This window comes from Panthera pardus, unplaced genomic scaffold (genome assembly GCF_024362965.1).
Source record: "Panthera pardus isolate Hobbes unplaced genomic scaffold, ASM2436296v1 HiC_scaffold_8, whole genome shotgun sequence".
Taxonomy (NCBI): Eukaryota; Metazoa; Chordata; class Mammalia; order Carnivora; family Felidae; genus Panthera; species Panthera pardus.
This window is the reverse complement of record NW_026527013.1, coordinates 76,078,613-76,091,114: the sequence shown is the minus strand read 5'-3', so window position 1 is coordinate 76,091,114 and position 12,502 is coordinate 76,078,613. Positions and strand designations below refer to the sequence as shown.

The following is a 12,502-nucleotide window of genomic DNA, read 5'->3' as shown; positions in this document are numbered from 1 at the left end:
TCAGCTGGCTTTTTCTGTAAAGGGTCAGGTAGTAAGTCTTTTTAGCTTTGTCAAAATGCAGTCTCTGTGCTGGGTCACTGTTCGTTGACCCTGGGCCTAGATAAAGTTTCGGAAGCAGAGTGGGTAACACCCAGAGATGGGATTGGTGGGCTAGTATTAGGAACAGTGAGGAGACTCGTGGCAGTAGCAGTTAGGAACATGGAACCGAGGAAGACTGGCCAGGGGTACGGCCACATAGAGGCTGGAGCTCTGGGACCGCCATCATCACCCTGCAGGGTTAGTCAGGCCTGTTCAGTAGACCCACCCTCCTTGACTGGACCATCCAGCCCAGTTATCTGGGCTATCTTATCTGCAATCAGTGCCAGGAGTAGGAGTCCTCCCTTCTTCCCAATGTGCAGTGTTCATCCTTCTAATGCTCAGAATTTTCTTTTCCTGACTCAGTTCTCCCGTTCTCCCCCCACGCTCACAAAAACCCTTTCATTGTGTGATGTCTGGAATTGAGAGAAGCAATTAGCACACTTCCTAAGCTCTTTAGTCGCGGCTCTGGGCCTCAAGACATTTCCTTGACTTACCTTAAATCTGGCTCGTAACTTAGGACACGTTTCTCTGCAGCCCAGAGTGGTGACTGGTGTCTCAGATTATGTGTCTTGAGGCCAGAAGTAGAATTGGTATTCCCTTTACTTCTTCTTACTTTGATAACTTGCTTTTCCTTGCCAGTTAGAGGTCTTTTCCTTGCTAATTTAGCTATTTGGCTAAACCTCCTCTCCCCCCACCCGCACTCCTGTCATTTACTGGACTTCAAATCAGTTCTGTCGATGACTGAGGACTTTGGCGTGTGCCTCAAAGGCTTCCTTTCAAACCCGTGTCCTGCCGTCACCCCAGGGACTTCAGCAGCCACATTGGCAACCTGCCCAATATCCTGGCCTCTCAATTCCTGACGCCCTAACTGCCTGTAAACTTTTCTCCAGTGGACCTCAAGCAGTTGCTCATGTAGTTATGCCTCAGATTTTGTTATCGCTCCTTGCAATAACCACACCTATAATCCTTTATCTAAGAATCTAGTCTGTGAGCACACAATCCCCATCACATCATCCCTTCTTTAAAAAAAAAAAAAATGTCCCCACGGGGGCTCTTTGTATTGCTCCCCACCCTTAGCTGACAAGAAATTCATTTCAGCAACTTTCCGCAGGAAAGGCTTTTGCAAGGCGCCTTAGAAGGCCCCCAGAATTGTTGGAAAGTTCCTTTTAGTGGGGAATGGTAACTAGAATGCCAGTATTTATTTAAGCCTTTCTCACCTGGATCCTTTCAATGTCCTTTGAAGATGGTTAAATATTTCCAATTAAAAAGTAATACTTTCTTTGGTGCCACACCCCTCTCCAGCTATCACCCACCTTTTTTACCTCATAGCTAAATTTCTCAGAAGAGTTTGTATATTTAGTTTTACTCCACTTTTTTTTTTCACATCCCATGAATTCCTCAACCCATCAATCTGCCTTCTGTCTGATTATTCAAGCAAATTTGCTGTTGCCAATGTACCCACTTACCAGCCTATTGTTAAATACGCGGACACTTTGAGATTCATCATGCTATACCTCTCACATGTATTGAATGTGGTGGCCATGCCCTCCTTTTTGAAACATTGGCTTCTTTTGGCTTTGTTACTTGGTTTCCCTTTTGCCTACCTAGATGCTATTCCCCTCCATCACCTTTCCAGGTTTACCTTTCTTTAAAAATTTTTTTTAACGTCTATTTATTTTTGAGAGAGAGAGAGAGAGCATGAGCAGGGGTGGGGGCAGAGAGAGAGGGAGACAGAGAAGCTGAAGCAGGCTCTGTGCTGTCAGTGCAAAGACCGACATGGGGCTTGAACTCATGAACCAGGAGATCATGGCCTGAGCCAAAGTTGGACACTCAACTGACTGAGCCTCCCAAGTGCCCCGCAGGTTTACGTTTCTTAATTCAGCCAGTAAATTTTGATCTTATCATGCTAATACCTTCCTTAGAAAATTGTCTCCACACAGTTTCCATTGTCTCCACCTGTATATAAAGAACTCAAGTTTACATCTTCAGCCGATTCCTATACTTTGAGCTCCAGAGGTGTGTATGCAACTGGTGTTCTGACATCCTTCTTGGGTGTCTCAAGGGCGTCTCACAAGGGACTGGTCCAACACCAGACCCTCCCCCCACCCCACCATCCCCAGGAAATGTGGTTTTCTAAGTGTCACCTCATTTGGTGCTTAACATCTTAATTTATCTACTTTCTTGACAAAAACATCACACCCAAAACACTCCAGACCTTGGACCTGTCAGTTTCATTACCCAAGTCTTTCTCACACTCATCTGCATCTTTCTGTTCTTTCCATCTCCATCACCACAGCCATAGACTGAGCAATCATCTCTCTCATCATCACCTCTAGGATAGCCCTACTTTGTATACAAACATCTTCTCCTGCTCCCTTCTGACTCTAAACATGGTAGGTGAAAGGATCTTTACAAATAACAGTTCTAATTGTGGTCACTGCCTCTGTTTAAACGATGCCTAAGGCTTCCCACTGCATTTAGGTTAAAGGCTATGCTGTTCCATGACCCACAAGGCTCTGCATGGTCTGGTTCCCCTTCACTGTTGGGCCTTTTCTCATTCCAGGCATCCCCTCACTTTCTCAGCTGGCCTTCACATTTGCCATATTCCCTTCTGGCCTCAGGACCTTTGCATCTCTATCCCTTTTGTTTAGAATACTCTTTCTTCTCCACTTTGCCTACTTATCTCTTACCCATCTTACACATTTTAACCCTGATATCAGTAAGCACCTTTGCTGATCTCTTTGACCATGACAAATTCTTGTAGATACTCCCAGTGCTTTGTACCTCTCTTGGTGGTACTTGTCATGATTGTTATTTTACATATTTTGTCTGTGTTGGTTTTTCTTTCCTCCTTTTTTGTGATGTAATTAGGCCATGTACCAGGACTGCCATTCGATGCCATCATACCTGGTATTGTGCCAGTAGACAGATTTTAGTAAATATACGTTGAAAGATGGATGAAAGGGGCCATAGTGTCAATAATAATTAGAGAAGGCAAGGTTGGGAGGCCTGTACAGAACTGTTGAATGTAATTCAGGGCTGCCTTGCCTTTGGTTGAAGGAGGACAGGCAACGTGGAAGTAGAACTCAAAGAGCTGGGATTTAAAAAAAATTTTTTTTTAACGTTTTTATTTATTTTTGAGACAGAGAGAGACAGAGCATGAACAGGGGAGGGTCAGAGAGAGGGAGACACAGAATCTGAAACAGGCTCCAGGCTCTGAGCTGTCAGCACAGAGCCTGACGTGGGGCTCGAACTCACGGACCGCGAGATCGTGACCTGAGCCGAAGTTGGCCGCTTAACCGACTGAGCCACCCAGGCGCCCCAAAGAGCTGGGATTTTTAAATCAAGACGTACTTTTACATCACTAATACTTTATTTTAAAATGGCTAATTGCAGGGGTGCGTGGGTGCCTCAGTCGGTTAAGTGTCCAACTCTTGATTTCAGCTCAGGTCATGATCTCGTGGTTCATGAGATTGAACCCCACGTCGGGCTCTGCACTGACAGTATGTATTCAGAGCATGCAGTCTCCCTCTCCCTCTCTTTTTCCCCTTCCCCTTCCCCGCTTGCTCTCTCTCTCTCACTCTCTCTCTCTTTCAAAATGAATAATGAATAAATAAATATGAAGAAAAAACATTAAAATGGCTAATTGTAATAGCTAAAAAGAATTGATGGGGGTGTGAGGCCACATGGGGTGACTTAGTCAAGTTGAATTCCAGATTTATCCTGAAAATGAGTTTCCTTTATGCTTTCTTTTCCCTTATAGAATGGCAAAATTATTGCAAAGATCATTGGTGCAAATGCCCCACTTGTTAATCAAAAAATTATTAATTTGATTGATGAGGAGAGGAAAATTGAAGCAGGTGAAATGGTTCGCCCTCAGGTAATACTTTAGATTACTATTTTATTTAAAAAAAAAAATTTTTTTTAATGTTTATTTTTGACAGAGAGACAGGGCATGAGTGGGGTAGGGGCAGAGAGCGAGGGAGACACAGAATCTGAAGCAGGCTCCAGGCTCTGAGCTGTCAGCACAGAGCCCGACGTGGGGCTCCAACTCACGGACTGAGATCGTGACCTGAGCCGAAGTTGGTGCTTAACTGACTGAGCCACCCAGGCACCTGCGCCCTTTGTTTTTTTTTTTTTTTAAATATTTGTCTCAGGTATTTTTTAGTTTCTCTTTTGATTTCTTCTTTGACCCATTGGTTGTTCAGTAACATGTTTAATCTCCACAGATATGTGAATTTTCCAGTTTTCTTTTTATAGTTGGTTTCTAGTTTCCTATTATTGTGGTGAGAAAAGACGCTTGATACGGCTTAGCATATGATCTATCCTGGGGAATGTTCCATGTACACTTGAGAAGAATGTATATTCTGCTGCTTTTGAATGGAATGTGTTGAGAATGTTAAGTCCATCTGGTTTAACATATAGTTTAAGTCCAGTGTCTTCTCACTGATTTTCTGTACGGATGGTTTATCCATTGCCGGGTGTGCTGAACCCACGAACGCTAGCTCTGCTGGCTGCCAGAACCAGGCTATAAAAGGATGTGTTCTTTTGGAGGGGGGTGCCAGGTGTGTGCTCAAGCCATGTTCATGTGGATATCAGCCACTTGGATCCAGGCAGAGAGAAAGTACAAAGATGGCGCCTGCTTGCCTCCCTGGTCTCCAGAAAGGATTGCAGTCAGCTGCTAGTTTTGTGTTAGTTTAGGAGCTTGACTCCCAGGCTACAGCTTTCAAGAGTGTCAAATAGGCTTCTTTCAGAGAAAAATTAGGCAGGTCATTGAGCTGCTGGTACCCTGAGCCTTGATAGGATGGCCACACCCCGTTCTTACTGGCCTGTTAAGAACTGTTTGTTTACCGTGACCCCCTGGGACTCATGGACACAAGCCCCAGTTGGCTTTCAGAGCCAGGCATTTTGGGGACCCGTCTCTCAGTTGGAAGTCTTAAAATCTGGGGCATTATATGTGGAGTCCAAACCCTTCACTCTTCAGGGAGATGCTGGTTGTTCCCTCCCAATGGTGTGTCCCTGTGGTGGGGGTGAAGTTTATGGTCGAGTTGTATATCAACCTCTCCTACCCATTTCAATATGGTTTTTTCCCCCCTCATTTACCAGATGGGTAGGAGTTGCTCAGGCTTTCTCTGGGTTTCTTTCAGAGGAAATTTGTTTGTATATAGCTGTAGATTTGGCGTGTTTATGGGAGGAGGTAAGTTCAGGAGCCTTCTATGTTGGCATCTTGAATGGGAATCTCAAGAAATATTGTGAGAGAGTTACAAACAATAAGACAAGGCTTAAAAACATTGAGTCATTTCCCCAGAAACAGGCAGCCAGTAGATGGTGAAACCAGAATTTCATGTCAGGCAGAGTGACTCCTGAATATAAACTCCTAATGGCTTAATTCTATCCAGTTTTCTCTATGTGTGTTCTGTTTTGCGTTTGTATTGTTGTTGGTCTGATTGTTGTCACAGGATGATATCCTGTTTTAACTAACAGCAGTGTGAATGTAAGAAGCGTATTAATATATTTATTTTTATTATTCCATTTTGTTGACTGCTTTTGCTATTTAGCTTTCTTATCTAATTGTCTGGTCTAGCACAACCCTGTCTGATAGTAATAAAGTGCAAGTCATGTTGTGAGCCACATCCATGATTGAAAATATGCTACTAGTCACACTGAAAACAACAGAAAAGAAAGAAGTGAAATTACAAATTTTAAATCCTGTGTATTAAAAAGATTTCCACTTAAGGATGTACTCAATATAAAAATAAGGTATTCTACAATCATTTTTTTTCATATTAAATCTTTGGAATGTGCTGTGTAGTTTTCACTTATGGCACATCTTAATTTGGACTAATTTCATTTCAAGGCTGAAATAATCTTATGTGGTTAGTGGCTGCCCTACTGGCCAGCATACGTTCAGCAACTATAAAGTCAGATCAATCTGAAGTTATAGCTGGCATGATTATCTGATTCCTGATTATAGTAAGAACAAATGCTTCCAGTATAGTCATTTCCATACATTTGGGGGTCTTTATTTCATTGAGACTCTGACATTATGCATTCTCTTGCCAAAAAATGTATATATGTAAATGTCTATACCCTTCCAGTAGTTAAAACAGAATCACAGAAGCACTTTAAGGGATTCTCAAAAAATTAAGGCACCCCATCCCCATCCTTCCTAGTTTTTTACCCTATGGTAGAAAATTGGCTGTTGTTTTGAGCAGTAAATTTTTTTTTTTTATAAGTTAAGGAGGTATTTTTGCTGTTGCTAGTTTACCAAGAGTAATGGTCAGGATTAGATCTAGAAACTCATCAAATGCCCTTCTGATCTATAACATGATAATTGTGTATTAATCGCTTTCTTACTTATTAATCTCTGCTTCTTTCTTATTTTATTCCTTGTGCTCTTCTTAAATTTTAAGGTTTTTTGGTTGTTGATCATTTTCCAAACAGCATATATGCATGATTTCTGATAGCCTTCCCACCCCAATCATTTTCAACATTCCTTATTTTATTTTAGTGGGAAGATCAGGAAAAGTAGTGTTAGATAAATGCAGGCACATTCCCACTTTACCTTCTATCCCTTGGATTATAGATATTTATTAGAAACAAAATTTCTAAAAATTCTTTTCCTATCATATTAAAATATAACTTCGACTTGCATTTCTCTTCCACAGTATCATGAAATTGTGTTTGTGGACTCAGATGCGGAAGATGGTGAGGAATCACCCTATGAAAGTGCTGGTGAGTAAATTTCCTTCAAAGTAATGGCAAGGGATTCATGTACATGGATGCTCATTAAGGCACTACTTGCAAGAACAAAAAGCTGGTGGTAACATCAATGTCATTGGTAAGGGACTGGTAGGCTAATATGAGACTCCGCTATTAAAAAGCAAACTTTTTTGTTCCTCTTGCCTTTCCTTTGGTCTCTGTTTCTGAAGCCTTTCTGAGGTTACCCGGGACCCGGCATTCCTGTCCCCTGTGACTAACTAGACAGCAGCTTCCTCTTATTTAATCCTTCATCATCTTCCAGAACCTCATGAAAACAATTTCTTCCTCAATGACCCACACACCGGTTTACTTTCCAGTTAACGATCTCGTGTGTGGATTGTCTGTGTAGGTGTGTGAGTGTGTGTTCATACCTTGGAGCAGAGACAAACAGCATGCTCAGCGAGCTATTATGCACTAAAAACTCATCAGAAGAGTGTGTAGAGGGGCGCCTGGGTGGCTCAGTCGGTTAAGCGTCCGACTTCAGCTCAGGTCACGATCTCATGGTCCGTGAGTTCGAGCCCCACATCAGGCTCTGGGCTGATGGCTCAGAGCCTGGAGCCTGCTTCTGATTCTGTGTCTCCCTCTCTCCCTGCCCCTCCCCATTCATGCTCTGTCTCTCTCTGTCTCAAAAATAAATAAAAACATTAAAAAAAAAATTTAAAAAAAAATTAAAAGAAAAAAAGAAGAGTGTGTAGATAAATGTGGATAAATCTGTAGATGGTCAAATCCATCAGTGTGTAATTTTGCTTGCATTGTAGCTCTACTCATCAGTGATACTGAGCTGGATGGATCATGGGTGTGATTTTAACCCATTGTATTAAAATAACTAGTGCCCACCTAACTTTTTTTTTTTCTCTTTTTGCCTATGGACCACCAATTGTTGTGAATGTTTGTCCTGCATGCAAAGATAGGAGCTGCACTTTGGTTCTAAGCAGAAACTCTTTGGTAGTTGGAATGCTGTAATAAGAGCAAAGCTGTCAATGGACACACATGCACTGGACATTAACAGTTCACATTTCATTTATTTTTTTTTTTTAATGTTTATTTATTTTTGAGAGAGGGGGAGAGAGAGCATAAGTGGAGGAGGGGCAGAGAGAGAGAGGGAGACACAGAATCCGAAGCAGGCTCCAGGCTCTGAGCTGTCAACGCAGAGCCCGATGTGGGGCTCGAACTCATGAACTGTGAGATCATGACCCGAGCTGAGGTTGGATGCTTAACAGACTGAGCCACTCAGGCACTCCATATTTTACATTTCTAATTGTCAAATCCTTCATTATCTAGACTTTGTGTCAAGAAAATGAAATTCTTCTATTTTTTTTCTCTAGAGCAACTATACAGTATTGCCATTATCAAGCCCGATGCTGTGATTGCTAGAAAATCTTTAGAAATTAAAAAAAAAGTAAGTGATATTTTCCAACCTTACTTTAAATTAATTGCAGCATAACAACCTCTTAATTGTCAATTTAGAGACAAGCTTACTGTTTAGAGTAAAATAGAACATAACAAATTTCTGGTGCTAGTTATCTTTAAAGGCTCTGAATGTATTGTCTTTACCAAGGCTGGGCCTATTCAAGCATCTTTATTTAAATAACTCTGCTCTACCAGTGCCCAATATTAATGATAAAAATTATAGCCCTCATATTGGATGATAACACATGTTCTTCCCGTTTAGTTATTAGCAACACAAACTTGTTATAAGCTCACATTGGTTTGTTTTGTTTCCTGTATTTTGTGACAAATGCAGGGTCCTTTTTAGATACATGGGAGTGTAAGGAAGCATTTATTGTTTTGCTTTAGAGCCAAAATAAATTTTTTTAAGAGGAAAATCGCATTCTTTTTTTTATTAAAAAAAAATTTTTTTTTTAATGTTTATTTATTTTTGAGACAGAGAGAGACAGAGCACGAACAGGGGAGGGTCAGAGAGAGAGGGAGACACAGAATCTGAAACAGGCCCCGGGCTCCGAGCTGTCAGCACAGAGCCCGACGCGGGGCTTGAACTCACAGACTGTGAGATCATGACCCGAGCTGAAGTCGGATGTTCAACCGGCTGAGCCACCCATGCGCCCCGAAAATTGCATTCTAATCCAAAGGTCAGCAGATGTATAGGGCCAGAGAGTAACCGTTTCAGGTTTGTGGGGCATATGATCTCTGTCACCACTGCTTAACTGCCATCGCATTGAGAAAGCAGCAATAAGCAGGATGTATACAAATGGGAGTGGCTGCACTCCAACAGGCTTTATTTCCAAAACGAGGCAGTACTTTGCTGACTCCTTAACAATGACTTGGCGTTGAAACAGCGTCAGTAAATTGAAATTTGAAAGAATGTTGTCTGTGAAATAGAGGGTGTCACCTAGGGAGCTATCAGGAGGGATTGGAGGTCTCCTGATGAACTTCCCATCATGCATTCTTTCTTTAGCTACAGCAGTGTTCTCGTTGACTGAACTACACTAAAGTAGATGGTCCATGATCATAGTATTTATGGTCTCTTCCATTTGTGAGTTGATTTAAGTCATATCACTCTCTAAGGGTAGCCCTTTCCTTCCAGATTTTGGTGTGTATGTTGGGGGGGCACAAAACTGTACCCCAATCCCCCATATGTTTCTTACACTTGATAAAGTTTTAAGAAATAATATCACAATGCAATGATTTACTCTTCCTTATTCGAATGTGTTTGAATAGCTAGGACACAGTAACGATTTTTCAAGATTCTATAATTCTTTTTAAGTTGGGGCAGTACAATTAATCATAAGTTCATCTTGATCTTTTTGTTGTTTTGACATAGTAAATAACATTTCAGATATGTAAATTACAAGTATCTCCTAAATACCTCACCTCTGTGGAATACAGTAAAGGGCTAATAACAAACAGGACAAAAAAATCTAAAGAGTGCTTTGACAGGGAGAGAGCCAAACCATAAGAGACTCTTAAAAACTGAGAATAAACTGAGGGTTGATGGGGAGTGGGAGGGGGGTGTGGGTGATGGGCACTGAGGAGGGCACCTATTGGGAGGAGCACTGCGTGTTGTATGGAAACCAATTTGACCACAAATTTCATGTTAAAAAAAAAAGAATGTTTTGAATAGAAAGAAAATGAGCACACTCTATTTTTCAATTAGGGTAAAGGAGAAGTTATCGAGTTTAAATATTTCTTGGATTTTATTTTCTGTTGTCAGACTCTAAGTAATGTAACAAAGACATGATTTGAATATTTAGAAGTTACTCAAATGAGACAGTCAGAAGAGGGTTCAGAAAGATGTAAGTAATGCTCTGCCATATCAACGAGACAAATGAAAGCAGAACCAGTACCGTGTTGACTTTTATTTTATTTTATTTTATTTTATTTTACTTATTTTATTTATTTATTTTAAAACACTTTTAAAAACATTTGTTTTTTAACATGTATTTATTTTTGAGAGAGCATGAACTGGGGAGGGGCAGAGAGAAACACAGAATCTGAAGCAGGCTGGCTCCAGGCTCTGAGCTGTCAACGCAAAGTCCAACGTGGGGCTTGAACACACAAATCACGAGATCATGACCTGAGCCAAAGTTGAACCCTTAACCCACTGAGCCACCCAGGTGCCCCCGGTGTTGACTTTTATAATAGAAGCAAAAGGTACCTGGTGCTGGATACTCCCAGGTCAAAAAGAGCTGAAATTATTGGTGTTGTTTGATGTCATTCCTGAGTTGCTTTGAACCCGGATTATACTTATATTTCATCGTTTAGTACCTCATTAGATTTGTCTTATTTGTCTCAAAACTTCTCTTTGTTTCATTTTACCATACTTGAGTGGCACACAAACTGGATTTATCATTAATTTAAGGGTTTTTTTAATGATAAATCACGACTAAATGTTAAATTCTATCCTTCCCCATTATTTGGATAGTTCTTTTTTTTGCTATAAACTAGACTAGATTATGAGTTAAAGCCTCAACAAAGGAAGGCCTTTTAAAAAATGTTAAAACGATTTTGAAGATAGATGGTTAAAAAAATGCTTATTAATTTGTGTTTTTATGAATGATTCAGAACACGGTATTTTCCCTTGAAATTTAGTTAGTTCTTTCACATTTTGGGGAAAGTCACTTAAATAATAGAAATACTGTGGAGTCTCTGGTTCAAGCCTTAAAAACTGAAATATAGGAGGCCTGAAAAGGGCCTTCTTTGTTCATGTATTTTTAAGCCTCTTCAAACCTAGTGCCTTATGGATCGTATTGAAGTATTTTACCTGAAAACTCATTCAAATCTGTTAAACACAGGAAACAAATGTCCTTGACTTGTTTTACATGTGGTCCCATAACACGTCTGATCTGACCTTCCTCTCTACTGGAAGATTCTCGAGGCAGGATTTGTCATAGAAATAGAGGATAAGAGAGTGCTCACTGAACAGCAAGTAAGGGACTTCTACAGTCGAATAGCAGACCAGGTAAGAAAATTAGAAAAAAAAAAAAAAGCCACTGTGTTTTCAAATACAGTGTATATTTTGAATCCATATTTTATTTTTATTTTTATTAAAAAATTTTTTTTTATTGTTTATTTATTTTTGACAGAGAGAGAGAGACAGAGCATGAGTGGGAGGTGGGGAGGTGGGGTGGGCAGAGAGAGAGAGAGAGAGACAAGAATCCGAAGCAGGCTCCAGGCTCCGAGCTGTCAGCACAGAGGCCGACACGGGGCTCGAACTCACAGGCTGCGAGATCATGACCTGAGCCGAAGTAGGACGCTCAACCGATTGAGCCACTCAGGCGCCCCTGAGTCCTTATTTTAGAAAAACAAACGGATAAGTCTAACTAGCCAAATAAGCTTCTGTTGTCCTGTTGGTGTCCATATCGTGGTAATGCCAAAGAAGGCAGTGATGCAGTCTCCAGTAGAAAACAGTGGCAGCTGAGCGAAAGCAGATGGTCCAATTGTATTTTGTTGGAGTGAAGACCTATTTAACTTATGTCCTCTCAGACTTTCTGCATTGGCCTCTGGAAGTGAATAGCCAGGGCTTTCCGATAGATTTTTATCCCAGGTTGAAGGCTCCTTGTCATAAAGGCTCACAGGGAAGCTTTAATCCTTTCATTATCTGAAAGCCTGTGTCTGGAGCTATTTTCTCTTTTGCCTGGGGGAGTATTAAGAAAGACAGTGCTGTGTTCGAGAAAGTTCAGTGATTTAGGGGTCAGAAGACATAGCTTCCAGAAATGTACTGTCCAATATGGTAGCCATTAGCTACTTGTGGCCGTTTGAATTTAAATTCATTAAAACCAAATCAAATAAAAAATTCAGAGTCTCAGTTGCAAGTGCTCAGTAGCTGCATGTGGCTACCTATGTTGGAGAGCACAGAATGTGTTTTGTCATCAGAGAAAGCTCTAGTGAACAGCACTTTGTCAGCTGGCTGTGACACTCCAACCATCTCTCTTGGCCCCAGGAAAAGGTTGGACCGGGTGCCTCAGTATCACCTGGGAGCTTTTGAGAAAATCTAATTCTAAAGCCCCATCCTAAACCTACTGAATCATGAACTCTGGGATTGGACTTTCCAAATCTGTGTTTCAGCAAGCCCCGTCAGATGATCTGGAAGCATCCTGAAGTTCGAGAATGGTTATTAGATCATCTTTAAGATCAATCCCTGTTAGCTGTGAACCTCTATCCTTCAAAGATGTGTTTGTTAGCAGTGGGCTTATAAAGAGAA

The 12,502-nt window shown here is 41.0% G+C and overlaps 1 protein-coding gene across 4 annotated transcripts in view; it reads left to right on the top strand.

The window, feature by feature from the left end:
* NME8 (NME/NM23 family member 8) overlaps nucleotides 1-12,502 on the top strand; it is a 103,403-nt gene that overhangs the window by 8,373 nt on the left and 82,528 nt on the right. For all 4 annotated transcript variants that reach the window (XR_008420161.1, XR_008420162.1, XM_053896804.1 and 1 more), the window contains exons 6-9: nucleotides 3,842-3,958; nucleotides 6,747-6,813; nucleotides 8,166-8,239; nucleotides 11,168-11,260. Coding sequence is in view for 2 of the 4 variants with exons in the window: in XM_053896804.1 (XP_053752779.1) it covers nucleotides 3,842-3,958; nucleotides 6,747-6,813; nucleotides 8,166-8,239; nucleotides 11,168-11,260 (351 nt within the window). In the remaining 2 variants the exon portion in view is untranslated. The remainder of the gene's footprint in view (nucleotides 1-3,841; nucleotides 3,959-6,746; nucleotides 6,814-8,165; nucleotides 8,240-11,167; nucleotides 11,261-12,502) is intronic.